At 36.0% G+C, this 23,350-nt stretch overlaps 1 protein-coding gene across 2 annotated transcripts in view; it reads right to left on the bottom strand.

The window, feature by feature from the left end:
• The window catches only part of cntnap2a (contactin associated protein 2a), a 294,552-nt gene that overhangs the window by 160,201 nt on the left and 111,001 nt on the right, over positions 1–23,350 (bottom strand). For both annotated transcript variants that reach the window (XM_032552191.1, XM_032552192.1), the window contains exons 3-4: positions 20,855–21,048; positions 6,047–6,194 (exon numbers count right to left, since the gene is read on the bottom strand). In XM_032552191.1, the coding sequence (XP_032408082.1) occupies positions 6,047–6,194; positions 20,855–21,048 (342 nt within the window). The remainder of the gene's footprint in view (positions 1–6,046; positions 6,195–20,854; positions 21,049–23,350) is intronic.

The raw sequence follows: 23,350 nt of genomic DNA, 5'->3' as shown, positions 1-23,350 counted from the left end.
AATGTGCAGCATTAAGTGGTCACATGTACTAAAATCAAAAGCTATTTCAATCAAAAACATCTTCAGACCGAGTTACATGTTAACATAGGACCCCTTCTTTGATATCACGTGCACAATTCTACTAGAAGTGCTGGAGTTAGTCCACGTAGACACCACTCCTATGCAGTCTAGAGATAGTCCAAATGACATGAAGGATTGTAAGTACCCTTAAGTACCCTGGTAATGGCCTCAACGCATCTCACAGTTGCACAATTGTTCCTTAGACTTAGACTTAGACTGGATAATGCAGCACAACATCAGCTGCAAAAGGTCACATCTCTCCAAAAACACTTCATGTATGCTTCAAAACTAGACTGAAGAGCATTACCTACAGGAGATCTGATCTCCTGTTGTCACTAGAAGTGCTGGAGTTAGTCCACCTTGACTCCACTTTGACATTTACCTATGCAGTCTAGAGATAGGCCAAATGACCTGAAGGATTGCTTTGTTCTGTAAATAAGGCCATTACCTTATAAGTACCCTGGTAATGGCCTCAACGCATCTCACAGTTGCACAATTGTTCCTTAGACTTAGACTTAGACTTAGACTGGATAATGCAGCACAACATCAGCTGCAAAAGGTCACATCTCTCCAAAAACACTTCATGTATGCTTCAAAACTAGACTGAAGAGCATTACCTACAGGAGATCTGATCTCCTGTTGGTATCATAGATACCCACCCCCAACATGGACTATTCACACTCCTACCTTCTGGCCTGACGGTCAACGACCACATGTACAATAGAAGAATGGATGCTAATTTGAGCCATCAGAGTAGTCAGTTTGGACTCAGGGTCTTTTGGCACTGTTTCAGTAAGTATGGGGAGAAATCGAAAACCTAGTACTTCTAGTGGTATACTAAAATCAAAAGCTATTTCAATCAAAAACATCTTCAGACCGAGTTACATGTTAACATAGGACCCCTTCTTTGATATCACGTGCACAATTCTTGCATCCATTGAACTTGTGAGTTTGTGGATAGTTTCTGCTTGTGAGCTCTGGTTAGGGGTGGCCGAATAGTAGGTTCATGTACCGCAAGCCTCTGGAGGATCCTCCACCTTGAGGTTCCAGAGGCACCAGCAGCTTCAAATAAGTGGCAAGGATATTTTAACAGCTGTTCTCTTAATCCGATGAATTTGTCTAACAGAAACCTTCCCCATTATGCCTTTATCTGTACAAACCCATATTTGTTCTGAATCAGCCACAAATCTCTTCACAGTACGATAACGCTTCAGATTTTGTTAAATATCTAATGTTTTCATACTTTGTCATACGGCACTACACTATCTGATGATTTTCGTCAGCAGAAATCCTTTCTCTTTCCCATATTGCTTGGAACCTGTGGCCTGCTTTACAATGTGGAACATCCTTCTTAAGTAGATTTCCTTTAATTGAGCTCACCAGACAAACTAATCAACCCAGCCCTCTGAAATTAATTATAGTGATTCAAAGAACCCTGACACACAATACCATCTATAAAATTAATAGCACAACAAAAAGTTAAATCTTTATGACACTTAAATCCAATTTGCATAATAATTTGGAACACAGTGTAAATCAAGCCAATGGAAACAATGTTTGTCTATTTTATAGTCCTTTTTTCAAGTAAATCAATAGTTTAAGGTGGTTTATTCCTTTTGTTTTTGAACTTTATAATCATCACCATTAAGTACAACATCTGAACCGACGAATAATGTTTTGAAATCAACAAGTGATGTTGCACATTTTAAATCAGTGAACGCATCATTTTTAACTGATAGAATGAATGATGAAAAGGATTAACATCCTACCCCTGAGGATGCCAAGGGAAATAGCCAGTGGTCTAAACACAGACCTGCTCTCCATAGCAATTTTAGGAACAGTTGTGTACCTCTGTGTACGTTTCAAAATGAGATGGTCATGCATCTTTAGCACCCACAAATAGCTTTGTGAATACATCTTGTAGAGAAAATACATAGAAGCGTAGTGCGAGAAAGACGGAGCAACAGTTAAACTGTGTATTATTAATCAATTGTTTTACATTGACTAGCCCCCTGGTTGTAGATTTGACCACAAACATACTTATTTTAATAAGGCTTTTAGGTGCCATCCAGAGCCAGGAGAACGTTGTTAGCACTGCCAATAACCCTTGTGTATTCGAGAACTGATAGAAGGCAGAGGAGTTTGATCTTTTTAGAGATTATCTATCTCAAACCATACTGTCACAACAGACAGACAGTTTTAATGGAAAATAGTATGTAAATTAACAATTAGGTAACTTTATTTTATATATGTAAAAGTTACTTACTGCAGTTTTAAAGTCATTGATCTTTATGTTTGTTTACTCTCTCACAAACCTTTGAGGCCTTCATAGAATAACTTTTTATGATGTTCAAATTATACACAGGTGGTGTTTCTTTGCTAACACGGCTAATTCTGAAGGAGATGATTGCAGTGGGATTCATTTAAGATTAAAAGGGGCTAAATAAAAATGCATGCCATACTTTATTTATTAAACAACCAAGGAAGTCATGTATTATTTATCCATCATTTTATATTTTTGTTGTGGTTGTAATGTTACAAAATGTCAAAAAGGCATATGAAAGCTTTTGAAACAAACTGGCACTCCTTTGAAATTTCCCTAATCACTGCGTTTATTCCAAACATGTTTTAACTATTTTTTTTTTTGACTTCAATTTATTAAACACATAAGCTATGCTGTGTCCTGTTTCGACAATGATTTAATAGATTTTTTTCTGTACTTTTTACCTTAATCGTAATGGAAATGAGCATGTAAATTTCACAGCACGGTAGATCATGTCTCCTTTACAACCCTTAGCTTTGGCATAGATGTACATGCACGCACACACGCACACCCCCACTTGTATTGCAAAGTCTTAGATGAGTCATAATATGGCATTGCATTTAATTATCACACACTCTGAAAACCCAGGATTATCATCTCCAGCCAACATATTTGGTGATTATGCTTGGAACATAACATCTATATTTATCTGCCTCCTTCGCCTCCTACTACTTCTCCTTTGTGCTCTCCTTTTTCATTCTTTGTTTTTAATTTTTTGGTCATGGACCCACATTGTAGCTCTCCTCTTACCTTTCGTTTGGGAAGCAGGAACAAATTTTACGAGGGACAGATTCTAAGAAGCTGAGTGGTCAGGGAGAGTAGGATGGGTAGAAGAACAGACAAATGTATGTGTTCTCGTTTTCTGACTGAATGCCGAAGGAAGGAGTGACAGGCTAATCATGAGAAAGCACTGCAGGCTTCAAAACACAGTTGACAGACATCCCTGAAATATGATGCATCTGACCAGGGGGTGTGCATGTGCAAGCAGTCGTGAGCATCTCTCTGTTATCACTTATATCTGAGTAGAACGAATGTGTTTACCCGATTGTGTATTTATCATTTGTAATCTAACAGATGTCAACTCATGGTGGGCAACATTCATATCTGTCAGAAACAAACTCCAAGCTCATTTTGGACTACAAACAGATGTTTTTAATTTTTATATTACATCGTTCTTTAGAGATAGAACATTGAACAATGCTTCAAAGAAAAAAAGGAAGAAATGTTGAAAAAGGTGAATTTTACAACATGTTCACATAATTTAGTTTTGAAAAGAAAAAGTGTGATTTTACTTTGCACATCCTGGCTGTGTTCTGTGTAGCATTTACACTTTCTGTTGTTGAAGATGTAGTTTTCATTTTGGAGAGCAGTATCATAATTGTATTGTGTGTTTTCCTTTCGCAGCACAGAGTTAGTAAAGGAAAAACACGCCGTAATCCCGTAATCATAAACTTGCCAGCGTTTGTCATGAAAAGAAAATGATATATAATTTCTTGCGCTTAGGAAATAAAACATTCACATGAAACTTTTGATGGACAAACATTTCCAATATGACCATTTAGTAATCTCTCTATTACATTGTTTTAAAAAAATCTGTAAACATTTTAAAATGTTTTTGTTAAACTATATTGCAAAAAACATCACAGGCAATTAAGTAGTTTTACAGTTGTGGTAAATTTTAAATATGAATTTAAAAAGTACTGGGCATTGCAAGACTGCTTCATGTTGAATAATGGGAAGATATCATATGGTACTGTCATTATTTTCATGGTGAAATCTGTATGGCTGAGACTGTGAGAAAACTGATGTAAATTAAAGGGGACAGATATTTTTGTTTTAACGCAAATTGTTCTGCTTGCCTTCAGAAACACATATCTGTCTGACTTAGTGTTTCTGGGCAACGTGTAGCACATCTCGTCATCCTTATCATCACTTACCTGCTTCTTTTGACGCGGGGAGGAAATGAAACAAGGGAATGTAATCAATGATGCTGAGAACTGACTAGAATACAATGCATGCCCTTGTGTTCTCACACACGCACACATTTAGAAACACTCTCAGACGTATCCACACACCATATAATCACATCTCCAGAATGAAAGATGTACGTGTGTCACTTATAAAAGTAATTTATGCACAGGCTTAATTGAAATTGTTATCAAAATCAATTTGGCGCCCTTTAATAGAATGAGAGCGGAGAGGTTGCAAGAGAGTCAGTTCCCTAGATGACGAGCTTACTCAAAAGCAGAAGCCGGGTGTGACTATTTGTTTTCTGGTCTAAAAATGTGCACTGCGAAATAGGTTTATCACTTATTTATTTCTAAAGGCTTTACAAAGGGTCTACGTTATAATCTGATGTGAAATACAAACCTTAAATATGACTGCAATACATCTGACAAACCATTATAAATCACTTTAACTGGATCCATGAAATGGAACTAAAAATTCCTCTTTGTGTGACAAAGCGCAAGTGTGTTGTAAGAGTGTGTTTAAAAGATATTTTAAAGAACAATTAACTTTAATATAAAGTCCCAGAGAGTAATGAAAATGATTTCAGTCCTTAAGTATAATAAACTCAACCAGTCCAGAAGATATCCGACAAAATTTAGACTGTATAGCTTAAGCACCTTTATTCTTATCAGTGACCTTAAAAGTTATTTATGTAATAAATTAAATAAATTATAATTATTTTTGACTAATTTTTTATGTGTGTGATATATACTAATATGTCACAAAGAGCTAAAAGTATCTACTTTATGCAGCCAAAGTCTACAAATCCTAAAATCCCAATAAGTATCAATCTGGAAATTAGCACAGATTGCCTGGCAACATATTGCGGTATGAACATCTGAGACCTTTTGTTGTTCACTCTCACAATTGCCAATATTATATTTATTTTATTCATATACAGGAACAATTTTTATCTTTTTGATGCAGAGTTTAAAATGAGTGAATTCTAGTAATAGGAAGGTCCTTTCCACAGTTTTGATTAAAATCTTAAGGCTCTCATGTAAAAAAAATTACAAGTATTATTATTTCAATGGAGGAAATAGTTGCAACAAGTATTTAAAAAGGCAAAAAAGACAAATAAGAGAAAAACAAGTTGGATCAACAGATTGTTAAATATATCAGTTCAAGTCTTGGGTCAAAAGTTCTACACCATGGCCTAAAAAGTTCAAATCTGTGCATTTGAACAGATTTGTACAAACGCACAGAAAACAGAAAACAACATGGCTTCCATGTTGTTTTCTAACAAGTATTCGTATTATCCTGATCTTGTCATCAAATGAAAAAAGGATTTTTCTCTTTAAACAGCATGATTATTGAGATGTTGAAAGAAACTCTCTTGAAAGGTGTGCTTGCCTACAAGGTTAGACTGTTGTTTTAAATTTCTGAATATATTTTGAGGCTTATGGGGAAAAAAAAAGTCACATAGTTGACTTGAATAAAACAGACTGTTCATAAAGTCAGATCCTCAGTCTATGTTAAGGACATTAAAATGAAGAAAGCATCCAAATAATAAGAATATGCAATCAAAGGGGTGAAATTATGTATTTTCCAGCACACAGTGCCGTTTATGAGAACAATCGAGTAACTATAGCTTCCAGCTGTTAGAAAATCAATGCCAAACCAATATTTGAGAAGATGTTTGCCTTAACTCACAGTAGGAGCAGCCATACACTTCTATGCGGAGACCAATACGTCCCTCTTCACTCCAGCCTACTGGGATGAGCCTGAGGAAGCGAGCCACAATTCCCTGCTGCAGTTCATGGCGAACTGCACTTTCTGAATTGGAGTTTCCAGAGAATGCCTGAGAAAAACAAGGCAAAACAACAATGAGGAATTAACATTCAAAGACAAATACATAAGTGTAAGACGTATATACATTATCACCAAAAACCTGGCAAAAACAGGCAGTTATACAATGTAAAACAAGAGTATTTGTAAATAAAATGGGAATGAACTTATACAGTGCTTTTTCAGTCATACTGCCACTTGAAGCCTTTTACACTCAAGTCACGTTTACCCATTCGCAATCACAAACACATTTATAAACTGATATCCAAGATTGGTAGGTAACTTGGGGTAAAGTGTCTTGTCTTACATCTTTCTGTTCATGGAGGATTAAGTGTTTCACATACGTTATTCTTTTATTTATTTATTTTTTTACCTTTTTCTCTATTCGGCAACCTCGGGGTCTTGTTTTGTTTCATATTATAAATACGGAAGTTTAACAATGTGTTGAAAAACATTTTTTGTTTATTCAGTCAGTATTTACTACAGCCGACAAAAGTTAGTCGATCAATAAGATCAAGAAGGAAAACAGAGTAAAATATCTTCAGTGAGTTGTAAGAGAGTAGGAGCTGACCATCCATAAATGGCACTTTTGATCATGTGCCGAAAAACAACTAATTTCTACAATGCATAAAACTGTGTGGTTTGTTATAAGATGCAGCTAAAAGCTAATAAAAACGAAAGATGAGCCCAAGTAAGATATGTCGATGTGCTTCAAAATAAACTGCTGCCAATGTTTTTCTTCTCAATTGGAACAGCGGTGACAGGACTAAACCCAATATGAGGAAGACAGACAGTGGAGATGGTAAGCATCTGGCATCACAAGACAGAGACACTAGAACAAGCCCCCAAAGACCAAGCAAGCATATCACTGGTGATACTGAAAGTTTGACAATGATGACAGGTCTTGTTGGAATTGCTGTTTGGTTATGTCAGCCTTTGTAGCTAACAACCACACAGGGAATCATAAGACTTACGTCTGACGGCATCTTTTTAATATATTTGCTGTTGTTTATCTTATGAAAGTCTAAAATATTAAACCCTATTTCTCCTACAATATGCCATCCCAGTCTAATGGCTAAATTCACTCATCAGTAAGTGCTAACAAGGTCTTTTGACTCTCTACCAACAACATAGTTCGAATTATGAAGGTTCAACCTATTCAAGAAGATTAAGCATCTTTGTACAAATGTACAAAGATTTTCAAAACAGGCTCATATTCTTTTTTCAGGGAGATTGTTTGCCCTATGAACTCTGCAGCACTATATGTTATCAACTGAGGTGAAGGTAAATACAGAAATAAGCTTTTGCTATGTTGGAAAGCCAAACCTGGAACATACATGATGTATTTCCCCCCCATATATTATTACTGTTTTTTTCAGCACTACTCCAGAATTGCCTCATTGCATTATACATAATATAGTTAGAGTAAATGTAGAAAAAAAAGAGTTAATGCTAAATACTCTTGTATTTATGCATTAGTTCAGATTGCTTCTTCAAGCCAAAAACACTTATTTCTATTGAAGATAATTTTTATTTTTTTTTTTAAATTTTTATCTGTTTCTGCAAATTTGACAATCACAACTTGAAAACAGGTACCAATTTATAAATGGGATACTTTTGTTCAATAATTTTATGACTCCCCTCCGATTTTATCTTACCAAATCCTTTTCATACTGTATATATAAAACTTCTATATCAACAAGAAAAAAAACCTCTGTATTAGGAAACTACCTCAACCACATCATCTCAAAGTCACATCATCTTTTGAACCTGACCTTTAACTCCTTAACCTTAAAACCCAAAGATGTAAAATACAAACAAACAAAAAAAAACACACACGCCTCAAAAGTGAAGTGTACAGGACACTGGGTGATGTCACAGTGGCTATGTCCATTTTTCATACAACGCCTATGATTGGGACATGTCCAGGTTGTTTTATATTCATCATAGCTTGACAGCATGAGTTGCTTTCATCTGTTGTTTCATGCATCGTTGCTGTAAGTGGATTGGATGTCAGATCTCAATGACAGGCTGCTGGAGTGAATCTCCCGACAGCATATTCAATCTTATTTCCTGATTTATATATGACTCTGTATTTTATTTTTGTGGTGTAGTGGTTATAGAGCAATAGCTGAATGTGCCGCAGATTTGATGAAATCCAAGTAAAATGCTCCTACAAACTGTTTTGTCTCACTTTTATTTTGTATACAACCTTTGGTAATATTGTTTTTATTAAGATAATACTAATGCTTTTCCTCCTTTTCTTTGGTTTTCCTGCTCCATTTCTTCACTCGGACGAAAATACGAAGGGACAACCTCTAACTGTCCAATAATCCACCTCTACACACTCCCTAAACTATTTTCGACCTCTGTTCCTCCCCTTCCTGTGTGAAAGAAACATGCTCGCTACAGTCCTATTCCCTGCGCCATTTGTCCACACACATATGCACAGAGCAGCTGGCATAAACCATTGGGGAGGCAAATCATTAATAACATAGTAGGTAACAAGATGAGAGAAATACACCATGCAGCCATGTGCTATTTCAGATAAGAGTTGGCATGGCCAGGGAAGAGGATGACTGTAGCGGGGGGAAAAAACAGCTCAGACAGTCTGCTTTGACCCGACTCCTCAGTGACCCAGGAAAGTACCCCTGAAGATATGCTATCTGCAAAAGAGATGGTCAAGAGTTCACGGTAAGCTCAGAGAGACTGAACATCCACTGTTCCTTGCTTTTATTTTTAATCTGTATTTATCCAGGAAAAGGTTAACTGAAAACACAAACATGGTTTTACTATTGCCTTCCCTCAAATTTACACAGCTCCACATGAATCATCGCAGAGCCTTTCAGAATACTTTAACTGGAGCTTCAGCTCTCTGCAGGTGCTCACATCCTGGAGATCTGGGTTAAGTGTCTTACTCAGTGGCAGTATTTTTGAAAGAGGCTGGAGAACTCACTCAGCATGGTATGAATGTCACAAACTGTGAAAAAAGTTACATTTGTTCTGAATGCAGGAAACATGCTGGTCATACCTATTAAGAAAAGAAAAAAAAATGATTAAGGTCCATATATTTATAATACCCCTCTTGTTTCTAAAGGAAATAAATATTGCATTCAACCGGAGAGATGCCCAACAAGCTGTCTGCTCTCTCAGAAGATGGGCAACATGTTAACAAGCAATAAGAATATATATATATACAGTACAGACCAAAAGTTTGGACACACCTTCTCATTGAATTCAATGAGAAGGTGTGTCCAAACTTTTGGAACTGAGTACAGACCAAAAGTTTGGACACACAGTTGTGTCCAAACTTTTGGTCTGTACTGTGTATATATATATATACACAGTACAGACTGTGTATATATACACATACATATGATAGGACATATGAAATGAGCAGGATACCTAATTCAGAATAGCCTCGTATCACGCGATAAGATATGAGAAATAAATAAAAAATAAACAAAATTGCTAATTCATTTAGTATACACATTTTAAATAGAATATTTCTTCAGTAATGTTCTCTATTGTTGGATTGTTTGCAAGCTTAGCATGTTTTACATATGAATCGGTTTGTCTTAAAATTGACTCATTTGGTCAGTATCTTTTTTACATTGATTCTGCTTGTTTCCATATTTTTTAATTTTCAATTCAGCTCCTAGTGTTCTTTGTTTTTTTACTGTCCTGGCTAATTGGCTGAGCCAAAATGGTTTAACAGTCCACATATACACAGATGTAGCCTGGACTCCATGCTATTTATTAGAATCTGTAGTGTCAAAACTTGATGTTACTGTAAAGCTAATGTCATGAACATAGGAGGGAAACTGAATACTAACTATTTTCTAAAGCCTAGGCTGACTATTTGGAAGATGTCTTTTTTTTAAAAAAACCACACATTGCTCTTTGCCCTTGTCAGTTCATAAGAAAGACTGCAAGAGAAAAAGAACAAAACAACTTTTTTTTTGTCTCCACCTAAGAGCACCATCCCCAAACCCCATCCCAATTTTTATTTTCTCTATTGTGTTCATCCTGCAATTCTGCACTTATCTCTGCTTGGCTGAATGAACAGCTCAATTCAAATGCATTACTATGCAGAGTGGAGGAGAGAAAGGAAGACAAGGAAGAGAGGAGGATGGAGATGAAGAAAATGCCTTGCTAAAGTCAGACAAGTCAACCATTTAATTCCCCTAACGTCAAAGTCAAATCATTAAACAGCAAACCACTGAGTAATTGGAAATGTATGTGTCACTGCATGTAGTGTGTATTGGTTTCTGTTTGTGTTGGGGTCGATGTATTTCTATGCACACTGTAGATTTATTTGATCAAGCACTCAGTTTAATATATGACAGCAAAGTCAACAAAGTATCAAAAGCAACTTGAAGATTTTGCTCAAGGTAAGTCTATATAAATGTATAAAACAATTCCAATTCCACTGTTGCATTTATGTACTTTTAGTGATAATGTTAACTAAAGGGATTATCATAACTATAGTTACATATTTTGTTTATGGAAACACTGGATGAATCATAGCAAAGCATTTCTGTCAATTGATTAGGGAGACTATGTGATCAATGGAAAACAAAGAGAGGAAATATGAATTTAAAACAAAAATAATGAGGTAAGCTTACAACCAGTCAGTGTCACAGCCGATTGTTTTCGAACACCAGGGTCTCTCAAGAAAACACAACTAAATCACTTTCCTACAGCTTGTCTGCAAATCCCGCTGTTGTCTTCTCTGTCCCACACACACAAATGTCCCTCACTATATCGACAAAAGACACACCAACAAATATCTAAACACACACATTCACACACCTTTACTTCATTGTCTAAACACTCAGTGGTTCATCGTCAATTCTGCTCCCCACTCGTTTAATTATCCTCCCCGACTGAATGTTTTTCATTTCCTGGATGTGCAACTGTCCTTTCTGTCAGAGTCTTTTTATGGCAGGGAGTATCTGGCCGTATGTGTGAGTTATATGTGTGTGTCTCTGTTTTGATGGCCAGGGACAGGGCTGTGGACAGATCTCCAGATACTGAGAAACAACAAGTGAAAGCTGTTTTCTGGCATTTGCTTGCTGCCACTGGACTCTTTGTTAGACTAGCTCAGAGTCGGGCCCATTGGTGTGTGTTTCCTCTGAAAAGGCAGGGGAAATCAGTCTGGGCTGGTCTGTTCTTTTGTTTTTACTGACAAGTGTTTGGGACTAAACAGAAGGGCCATAGAGAAATTCTGTGTTTCAGTGAAAGCCTGGCCATAGTTCTGTTTGTGTGACTCTGTGGCGTTTCCTGAGCCAGTTATGCAGGCCAAACTTTAGTAATGCTTAATTTAGACCAGGAATATGAAAAGAGGAAATTCTGATTATGCTCTTTTCCAGGAACTTCGTGCACCACATTCTGAGCTGATTTTCAAGACAGCAAATTATTGCATTTTTATCTACTACAACCAGAAAATTAAAATTCCAGGCAACTAACTCAAGTCCCCATCATTGATTCTGAGAGAATCAAAATGTATTAATTTTAAAACTGTGTGTCAGAGACAAACAGGAAGAAATTAACTTACTGATTTTGGATTCATACTTCTATTGTTGAGTATTACTATTCTTTTTTAAAATATATGTTTAATGGTATTCACTGTATACCATTCACTGTATAGTTTTACTATTTCTTAGCTTGTTTTTTGCAGTTAAATAAATAAACTAAAAAAAACTGCATAAGCCCCTTGATCTAAGAGAAAAGGATTTTTCCCCAAAATAAAATATTCTAATTCCTTCACCAAATTGAACATGGTTTCAGAGATAAATACAGTACCTATCTTGTTGTTATGATTTGCTGTACAGATGCATATCTGATAACATATAAAAAAATATATCTTCTAAAGCAGTGTCATAAACCATGAACATTATGGTAAAATACAGCCTTAAATTTATTTGGGGGAGAAAAAAATCCAGTGCACCAAAATAACTTTTTTGAAAGTCACTGGGGACATATTTCTGGTACCCCTGGTTATTAACCCTCAGTGGTTTCTACAATCAGTTTTGGCTTGTATAGGAAAGCACTTAAACATCTATCATTTACATATGAAACGCCTCAGAAAATATGCCTACACCAAGAAGGTGTGCTGTGATTCTTTTTTGAACATGTTTTTCCAAATAAAATTGTCCACATAAAACCATACATAGCTGAAACCCACTAATCTGTTCCGTCTTCTTTGACAACTTCAGCATTACGCAACAGCTCTGTGATATATGCCCAGATTATTGCAAGCCCATGCGCAAAAGTAATCCCGATGTGTGTTACCCGGTAGTCTTCTCTGACAGGATTTCACAGTGTTGGAGCATACAGAGAGAAGCATTATCGACAATTCCCCTTTGTGCAATCGCTCCAGATCAACCAGAGTCCAGACTGTTTTTTTTTTCTTAATATAGTTAGAAACCTTTTACTTGAGCCACAGATCTTGTTGCTGTTTGTTTGGAAAATACTTAGGTGTCACAAGACTTAATTTATTCAAAAACAAACCATAGCAGTTTGTGTCTATGATGACAACATTAACAACATTGTGATTCTTTTTATTCTGACTTTACTGTTTCATACAAAAATATATTTTAGAGCAATTATAGTTTCTATATAGTTTCTCCTTTTGTGAAATGTGTGTTTTTGCACATAAAAGGATATATGGCTGGTTCTAACATTCTTTTTAATATTTAATATAGAAGAATGTAAGTTATTACATTTCTTTGTTCCCATTATGGCTTATGCCAACTCAGTCTTTCATTAACTGCCCTCAGCTGCTAAAAGGGTCGACCAAAGCCTTGGTGACCAAAGAAAATGGATTCGTTTTTTTTGCTTCACATTATTAGATGAAAAATTATGGATAATTTTTGAACATTTCATGCCAGTACCTTTTTCATGCACTGCTTTTTACTCTCATTAATTATGGCCAGACATTGGAAAAAGAAGGGAGGAAATAGTGAAAGCGCTAGACTTAAGGTCAAGAAACATTTCATCATCGAACTCTCGCCAGTGTTTTCCGTATAAATTCACACATACATGCACAGAAGGGAAAAATGGAATTTTAATAGCCCATTACTCAGGCTGTGAACATTTGGCATCTTCTCCCCCCTCAGTTCACAAAAGACCAACACTGATGGAGCAAAGTCCCCATGCTTAGCTCCACATAAAACTTGCACAGATGAAGCACTCTGCCTGTGGTTGCATGCCTTTACACTTACAAATTAACTCTTCTGTAAGTCTGCATTTTGACTTGCGAATTCCTGTTTTGCGTTGCTGACTTTGCTAAAGTCAGCAGCACAATAAACATATCACTGTGTTCAAGGTAAAATCACTTATCATCACTTGAATTCCAAAAAATAAAAAGTGCAAAATTTTAGTAATTATGGCCTGTTCATATGAAAGTGGAAAAAGTGTAATTTGACTGTACCTTTCAATGACACAAAATCACAGTACCACATAAGTTATATTAAAGGAAATGAGCAGTTGTCACTGTAAAGTACCAAATTTATGTCTGTAAATTTAACCTCTGTGCTTTTGACAATCATCCATCCATTGATTTATCTATACCAGTGTATCCTTGTAGGGACGTGAAACGCTGTGCCCATCTCCAGAAGCCATTGTGGGAGAGCTAGGGTGAACGCTGGAGAAGTCACAACCCTTTCAATAACTTTGGATGTTGGTAGGTAGATGAAAGCCAGAGGAAATACATGCATGCATGGGGAGAACATGAAAACTCTAGGGAGAAAGACTCTGACCCAGGATTTGTACGAGGGACTGTTTTGCAGGCACTGTTGTGCAATTTCCCCCTCTGCAGAGATCTTTCATATGACAGCCAATGACTGTGTGGCAGCTAATTTGAGATTCTGACTCTGGTTTTGCGACCAGAGCTTATAATCACCCAGTCGGCTTGGGAACAAATTTGTCTGGTCTTCACTTATGTCCACCTTCTGAAAAAATAATGAAGGGTTGGTGCCCATCTCCAGCTGTCGTTAGGTAGGAGGCAGGGTACACTCTGTACCGGTCAGTTCATCACAGATCAACAAAGATACAAACAGGACGACCGTGTACACACACATGCACGCAGGGGTGCACACGCACACACACACATGTGGAATTATGTACTATTGCATTTTAATGTAACCCATAAAAAAGTATTTGCTAAAATTCAAAATTTGAATTGAGTTTATTATGTTTAGCATTTTCCCCAAAAAACATCCAGAAATATTGCAGATCTTTGACAATAGCAAGTAAAATAGCAAACAATTTAAAGATTTTCATGTGTCGAAGAAAAAAATTCAAATTAGGTTTGACCCCTGCTTTTCAAACATGAAACTGGAAAAAGTGTAATTTGACTGTACCTGTCAATGACACAAAATCACAGTACCACATAAGTTATATTAAAGGAAATGAGCAGTTGTCACTGTAAAGTACTTTACAGTACTGTAAATTTGGTTCAAAAATAGCCCTCGCAGTCTGCTTGAGATTTACAGGTGCAAACTTTAACCAGAATCACATTGTGAGTGGTAAGTCATTATATCTGCATCTCTCCATCCCAGCATGTTATGCTTTCTGATTATCAGCATATATTTATATTCATGAAGGCAGACATCCTAAACTTATGGTACTCACTATTTTGGTTATTTCGCTGACAATTCTGTTTGCATGTTGTTTGCAGATCAAGTTTGCACATGCCATCAAGTTTCCACCTGCTTTTGTACGTGCAAACCTTTACAAGATTTGTAAGATTTACAAGATATGTAAAGGTTTGCACGTTGATGTAGCTCCCATCCTCTTCTCCCACTGATTATGAGAGAGAGTGTCTCAAGAGAGACGAATGTCTGGGTTTTGCTTTAAACCTTACTTCCTTAACCTGATCTTGCATAATGGAAGTGTAACTTTAATCAATCTCTCTATGTGGAGACTACATTTTGTAAAAATCATATCATAATCAGTATCTCAAACCTAACTTTGACTTTATCAATCCAGTTGTTTTTGCCACTCAGCAACACTGACATTGAAAATTAATAAGAGTGGTTGTGCAAAAAAAAAAAAAAAGAAATAACGTAGAAAGAGACAGAGTGCAATCCACTGATGTTTATATGCAGGTGTGTGATTGATCAGTGCATGCTCTGTAGGTTTTGAAACTGAATTAAACCTTACCACTGAGACAAGACAAAGACTTCCCCATCTATTTACCTGACAAGCCACAGTCTAGTAGTTTTTTCCTCTAGAGAATACACACACACATTTTTGTACACTTACAAAAAGGGAACAGTTGCACACTAGAAAAAAAAAGCTCCACACAGACTAGGCAATGCTTGTTTGAACACCAGGATGTTCAGCTAAAATACAATCTATAGCACAATGGATAGCACTACGTCCTAGTAATAGCGACATATTTTACTTGTTACCCTTGATAACGTTTGCTGTGAAAGAACAAGTCCAGTTTCACCACTCGCAGAATAATATCTATTTTAATCCCAAATAATGAAATGATATATATATACACACAGAATATAGTTGTTCATCAGTTCTGACTCTTAAAAAGAAGGTCTTTTTACACCTGACATCTCAGTAAACTCGGTATGTAAACAAAAGTGGAGTGGAGTTATATTTAAGCTTCTGTAGATTTCTTTTTAGTTTTTAGAAAGAAAAAAAAAAACAAGCCATTTGTCCTGCTAGCGCTAGATATAGGTGTTTGTTTTGATGGTATTTACCCAGAATCCCCTGCGCTGTAGTCCGTTTCCTGCTTCTAGAGCAGTCTCAGGCCCATTTGGTATTAAAATGCATTCGGACCGCACCAGAGTTGATTTCAACAGAATCGAAAGATAGGTTCTTAGGGATACCAGAGATTGTTTTTTGGTCTAAATCAGAGTTTGATTGTGCGATCACACCTCCCCAAACAAAGAGAGTTTTCTAGGCAAACAAACTAGATTTAGATTAAAGCAGACTAAACGGGGCTGATGTCAATGCCCTCTTAAAATTTTTTGCTCTTTTTCTGTTTAATTTGTTTCAGTCAGCAAATCCTTTGAAACATGTTTTTACATGTACATATACCAGTCAATACAGTCAAGATAAATGATGAGTGCAGCCAATGGCAACAGCACCAAGTAAAAAGAAACATAGCTAAATTTAAGCATGTCTGTTTTTTTTTTTTTTATTTCATGACAAAAAAAAAAAAGTGAAAATACTGAATCAACACTTCAAGGTCTCACCAAGGAAATTGAACCTTGGCCACAAATGGGTCTTCCAAAAAAATTGTCACACAAAGCACATAGTCAATTCTGTGGGTCCACCCATGAGCACTGCATGTCGGCCACCAGGTGGCCAGGAAAAGTGGGGTGAGGAGGACCAAATAATAAAACTCATGAGAAGTCATTATAATAATTTAAAAACTTTTAAAAATTGCATGTATTTTGGCCTTCTTTAACATCCAATTTTCACTTCAGTCTTCTATGAACCTCTCGGGTATCAGTGCATCGATAATAATCCGGAATGTGTTATAACCATGCTTAACATACATAATTAAGAAAATATGTATTTTTATGAGAAAGTCAATTCCTGTGTTCAACACTTGTCTACTCCCTGTAACAGTATGAATAAACATTTTGTCTACACTAAAGTAATGGCTCAGTTACCCTTGAGGATAATGTAAAATCTTTGTGATTTATTTAAAAATTTGTTTCCACAACTGTGTGCATTAAGACAAAGTAGTCAGGTGCAAAAATCACTATATGAGCACTTACGAGGTACTGATTATCATATGTGCTGTGCCTGGATGAAAAAACATTGACACCTGCAAATTTCTTTTTAAAAGAAGACTTAATTTTGCCTCTTAATGCTGAAATATGTCTTCTATAGTAAAATGATCAGAGATTATTAGACCCAATCATTTCTGATAAACAGATTTGACCCTAAAAATTTGATTCAAATATTTCATTTTGGATTCTAGATGATTGGGGTCCTTACCACATTTGTCACCTTTATCTCCTGCTGTTAATAAAATGTACAACCATGATAGAAATGGTAAACCTCAAATCACACTTTATTTTATCAATGCCTTGAATGACTTACTATGCTTAATTAGGAAAAAAAAAATGTGCAAAAATCCATTCAAGGGTGCAAATCATGATTCAAGTGACTAAATGAAGTTGGAGTAAGGATGGGCTTTTGGGTTTATTAATTATTAAACATTTATCCATGTCATTGTGACTCCTTAGTGGTACATTAGTTTCAAATTAAAACATTTTCTTTCACAAAAGCAATACAGCATTGCACATGCTCATTGATTATACTTCACAACGAGACATGGAGTTATAACAGTTGATTTAGTATTGAGGCAACATGATCTGATGAAAGTCAAAACTAGTTGGACCTCTCAGTTTGGCATGAATGGAGTTAAGTCATCAGCAAAAAGTAATGGCAGGCGGTGATTGGGTGCAAAAGCCTCCTGAAAAGAGCTCTCATGCATAAAAGTGCAGGACAGGTGGTTTTCTCTCTGGGGATCACTGTGTGAGCCTCATTCAGTGGTGAATGGGGATTGAGCCGAACGTGATTGAATAGGCTGAAACAGGACCTGATGGTAGCAATGTGTGTGTGTGTGAGTGAGTGAAAGAGACAGAAACATTAAGCTGGTTTATGTGCTCAACTATCCCTTCTCATTCATTTGATCAATAGCACTGATTGCTTCAATATTATCACTTCTTACACACAGACATACACATGGCAAAAATAACTTATAGGGGTGTAGAAGATGATCTTAATCACCAACAAGCTGTGTTAGGAGCAACCAACATGTGTGTGTGTCTGCATTCTTGTAGACTGCTGTTCTCCAATGGCCTCTTCCAAATGAGACCAGAAATAGCCAAAAGGATGCACTCTGCTTTTCCCTCCTGCTGCATGGATTATTTATGAGATATGCCCAGCTTGAAATGATTAGCTTTCTATTTGTTTACATAAGCGTTAGTTTGACTAACAACAACCATAAATTAAAAAGCAATATATGTGTCATACATCTAGACAAAATGGAGGCAAAAACTCAGCTGTGGTTGCAAAATACGAAAGAGATTAATGTTGTTTTTAAAGTGTTTGCAGAGATATTAGAGGCAATGAATCAGGGTTAATGGCAGAGGAAAATTCTTCAGAATTAATAATTATCACGAAACAATTATGATTCAGCATAAAACAACAACTTACTTTATTTGTGACAGTTTAAATATCCTGATGTGTCACTGAAAACAGTTCTAAAAGTAATTGTTGAATCTAAATAATGAAGAGCTGTCAGAGACTGAATGCAAAGAACAACTTAACAGTCAGGTTCAAGTGTCTAGATATGATGGATAGTATGAACTGGTAGTCAAATCATTCAGCAACTTCATTTCAACTTTGCATTGGAGAAAGTCAGTCAAAATGTAGTCTGTGACAAACGCGACATATTAAAGAAGAAAACTTCACTTTATCTATGCTGACTTAAGCAACGTTAGCATTTCTCCCCGGCATGTTTGAAAACTGGTTCTAAACATTTTATATAATCAAGCAAGATGCATCTTGCTTGGAGATACAAGTTTGTGTCCCATCTACCTCAAAACCCAACATTCAGATCAGGTGTTTAACCATTTTTAGTCATCCATATGACACATCCACGTGAGGAAAAATGGTCTACTTCATAACATGAACTAAATAAAATACAATTTTCGTTTTTCTTGCTGACAGAGAATGGAGTTCTGTTCATCTGCAAACAAAATGTGGTGCATGTGAAATCTTCCACTAGCTATTACAAATACCTTGATCGTTGTCTTGTGACTCTTACATACTGGTCTGGTTGGGCAGACTAATTAAAACACCAAATAAGCTTCCTATGAAAAATGTTCTTAATAAAAATGTCATATTCTGCAAAAAAAATTCAAAAGCCCAAAATGTTAAAGTTCAAATTGTGATATATTGCTAGAGTTCCAAAGAAACTTTAATTAATTTGACTTATCTGTCTACAAGGAATGTACCTTATCGTCTGGATTATAAGCCGCTACATTTTTCACATGCTTTGAGCACTGTCATGCAGCTAATATGTGAATTGTTACCTGTGGGTTTTTAAAAAAAAAAATCGGATTGCTACATGATAAAGAGGATAGCACAAGTTGGGTAAATTTTCCTCAAGACTAAAGTGACATTAAGAGCAAAAACAAAAGAGACTGAGAAAGTGTGTGACAAAGTAAATGGGAATGGCCTGTACTTGTATGAACTAAATCATATGTGTTAAGATAACTATGATTTCATTTGGAAAAAATCCACACACTGAAATAGTATCTGTACATTTACAAGGAAATAAAAGATTGGTTCCTGCATCTAGGGGCCAGACAGTGCTGCAATAAGCTCTTTCACTAGGAAGTTAAACTTGGTAAAAACCATGCTAATAGTTTGATGAATATTTAAATGCACCACGCTGTGAAACGGTCTTTTTTCTGCAAGAGGAGGTTTCCTGCTCTGATTTAATTCTGGCTATAGAGAGGACTGTCATATTATAATGAATAATATATCCATTTACATTAATAATTTTTTAATCTAGAGAAATGTAATTTAATTTTCTATTCAGTCTGTGTGAATTACATTCCATCTGAACTTGGATTAAAACAAATGAGAAATACAGATCAAATTTGGTCAACACTTAGCTGACAGGAACTTGATCAATTTTAACCATAAAATTGTTTTTCACTGACAAGTAAAAACTATTAAATAAGTAAGGGACTGTGGCAAGCGCAGTGTTGCTGGTAACAGAAAGCTCATTAAATTCAGCCAAACCCACTTTAAAAGTTTCTTATTATTTCGCAGTTCAATCTATTTCAATCCAACTGCATGAAGTCATTTTGATAACCAGCACTGAACTAAAGTCATGTTCAGTTAAATGAGTTATAAAAACAAAAACAAAACAGATTAAAACAGACAATACACAAGTAAGGGATCCTGTATTAAACCAGTGAAAACAACAAATATAAAAATGACCTAAAAGCAACAAATGACCTGAAAAATTACCTAAAGACAACAGATCTCATGATGTCAAATGCTAAGGTATAAAGCAAGGTTTTGGAAGAGATTTAAACAGATAGAGAAGACGCTTCTCTAGTTTCCAAGGGTATGATCATTTAACAGTTTGTGAGCTGCTCCAGCAAAACCACAATCTCCTCTAAATTCACACTGAGTCCTAGACAAAGGGACAAGCAGCTGATTAGCTGACCTGAGAGAGGAGGTAGGTATGTAGTACTGCAACAGTTCACAGAGATTGGTTAGGACAAGGCCATGGTGGGTTTTAAAAGCAAATAAAATAATTTAAAAATAAATTCTGAACGGACTGGATTACCTCTTGAACACAACGATTTATATTATCTTACGATACTTAATGGCAGATGGGATGTTAATGGAAATCTGTATCCATTTTGCAATTTTTTTGTCTTTGGAGTAAAGTTGGCCTTTGTTTTCCTAAACTTGTTTTTGGCTTTAAATCACATTTTGTATAAATAGTATAATTATTGGTAATAGACAATGCGTTTTATCAGTTTCAGTACCTTGACAATGGGCATTAGGAAAACCAAGTTCCACAGTGGTACAACCATAAGGTGGGCTTTTCCACAGGTATTTCTAAATTCCTAACCTAAATTTCAATTTACTCACCCAAATGTTGCCATCTTGATGATATGGTTTCCAGTTCTTTCCTGTGTCACTGTAGAGCAGACGGTACTGTGTCGTCCAGTCTGAGCTGCTGTACCGACCCTGTGTTGCAATGGCGCTCACTTGTCTTCGAGAACCAAGGTCCACCTGGAGCCACTGGTAATGGTCACTGTCCAGAGGTGACCATCCTCCAGCACCTGTAGAGTGGGTGACATTTTAAAATGGAGGGCATCAAAGATTTCTTTTCTCAAGCATACTTATTTACAGTGCAATGCAAAACCAAAGTTCCATGCAGGAATAAAGTTGTTTTGAAAAAGATTTCATGATTGCTTCATTACCCCTCTACCAAAGACAATTTAGCTTCGAAGTCTGCTCCCAATAAAGCTTAATTTGCAAAAATATATTGCAGTATGAACAGGTTAAACACAATCTACCAAAAAAGCTGTCCTAGTTGTGTAAAATATTATAGATACAACATTAAATTCTTGACGTTTTGCATTTAGTAATGAAAATGGGATTGTCAAAAAACAACCTCAGGCTTTATTCATTTACAGAGTGGTGTGCATGAAACTCCTGCAGTGAGCAATATAAGATTCACAAAACCAGGGGAAAATATGTAAGCAGAGCTAAGGTTTATGCAGAACAAAAAAGAGACAATGATCATAAGATAGTACATATGTTGTCAAAGTTGGCAACAGCACCTCCAAGGCAGAAAAAAATTACACTCATTACACTCTACTTCTAACTTGACAGATAAATGGGGTTGCATCAGTAAAGTTGCCAAAACAAATGCAGCAAAAGTAAAATATATCTAATATATCTAAATATATTTAAAATATAAAAATACAATCAGTTATAAGAAAGTTTATGGATGGGTAAAAAAGTGAGGAACAAGTCTGAGTTCATGGTAAATAGATAGTATAATCAATGATTAAGAACACAAATTAAAAAGACAATGTTCAAGCTAGTATATAAAAGACTGAACAAAATACTCAGAAAATATATTGGAAACCAAGAACTTTTTCAAGTACACTTTCTACATTAAAGAAACAGTAAAGAGTTAATAGCTGTTAGTATGATTAACTACTAGAGAGGTACGCTCTGAGCTAGTAGTAAAATCTTTGAAATAAAAATTATACAGCATCTAGAAAACATGAGGTGTCCTAGTTGAGTACAGAGGTTGAAGAAAAAAAGAAACAATTTTTTTTCACATTATCAATGTTCAATATGTGTCATTAGGATTTTCTGTGATCAACCAACTCACTAAGATGCATTGTTTTAAATAGAAGAAATAGTTTGTTATACATTTGCAAAGAATTACACCTCTCCTGATCTAGACAAAAGATCAATCATATTGTATAAATAAACAAATAAACCTTTTTTACTACTCATTTAAACATAGCCCAAACAAGTGGTACATGGCCCAGCAGGGCCGCCGTTAGATAAAACTATTTGAACAGGAAGGATCCTCAGAAAATTGCACTGAGGCAGGATTACCACAACATACAGATGGATATCAAAGGGACAAAGCTAAACTGAAAGGTCTAGAGATAAATATGGGTTCAAAAGATCATACAAGAATTGGAAGGATGTAGAGTGTTAGAAGTGAGGGAATTAAAGGTGACAGGCTAAATGAATGGTAGCATCAGCCAAAAGGAAAATAAAAAGAAAGAATAAAAGGAGAAATGGGAGTCGGGAAGCATCGCGGGACTGTCACTGTTCTCTCGCCTGTCACACACACAGATGTTCAGGGAGGGAAAAAAAGGAGCCGGAGGAGGATAGGTGAGAGAACAGGGGAGCAGAGAAGGTCAAGACACCACGTCTGAGGAAGAGACAAAGAAGGAGAAAGCCAAAAGGCAGTATAAAAGATCAGAAGATAAAACTCACAACAACAGGGGAGAGAAAAGGAAGAATGATCGAAACTGTAAAACAATTAACTCAGTAGGCGAAATGCCATCCCAATTTTGTCATGCTTGGAGATCAAAGGAGATTGAAAGCTCCCTTCATTGGATAAAATGGACTGTGATTAAGAGTTTGTAAAAATTGTCTCAAAGATTTTATATCACTACCACGACCATAAAAACTGAAAACAGATCAGTGCTCATAAAGTCAAGCTAATTAATTCTTCTGATTTAATTAGTGAGCTAAGCTGTAAAGGAGGGCTAGCAGGAAACATCACACCCAGAAGCCAAGGCACTTCTATCTGTTCTTATTCTTTTTGTGTAATTGTGGGTGTCAAATACTCTCATTTTATCCTACAGTTCAACAACATGCATGATAGCTTAACTGGTGAGTCTCGAGTTCCCAAAAGTGGAAGTGTATATACACGGTTGACTGCTTCATCTCTACTTGTACTGTGGACACATATTCTATGTGTGATTTGAAAGTGTTTGTGCTTCCAGGGGTTCCTTTTATTTGTATATATTTGTGAGCATTTATTTGAAAAGTTTTGATCGCCAACTTCAAGATCTTAGTTACTTAAGAGTCAAGGATGTCAGA

The sequence above is a fragment of the Xiphophorus hellerii genome, chromosome 21, assembly GCF_003331165.1.
Source record: "Xiphophorus hellerii strain 12219 chromosome 21, Xiphophorus_hellerii-4.1, whole genome shotgun sequence".
Lineage (NCBI taxonomy): Eukaryota > Metazoa > Chordata > Actinopteri > Cyprinodontiformes > Poeciliidae > Xiphophorus > Xiphophorus hellerii.
Note: the sequence above shows the minus strand (reverse complement) of the source record. Positions and strands in the feature narration are given on the sequence as shown.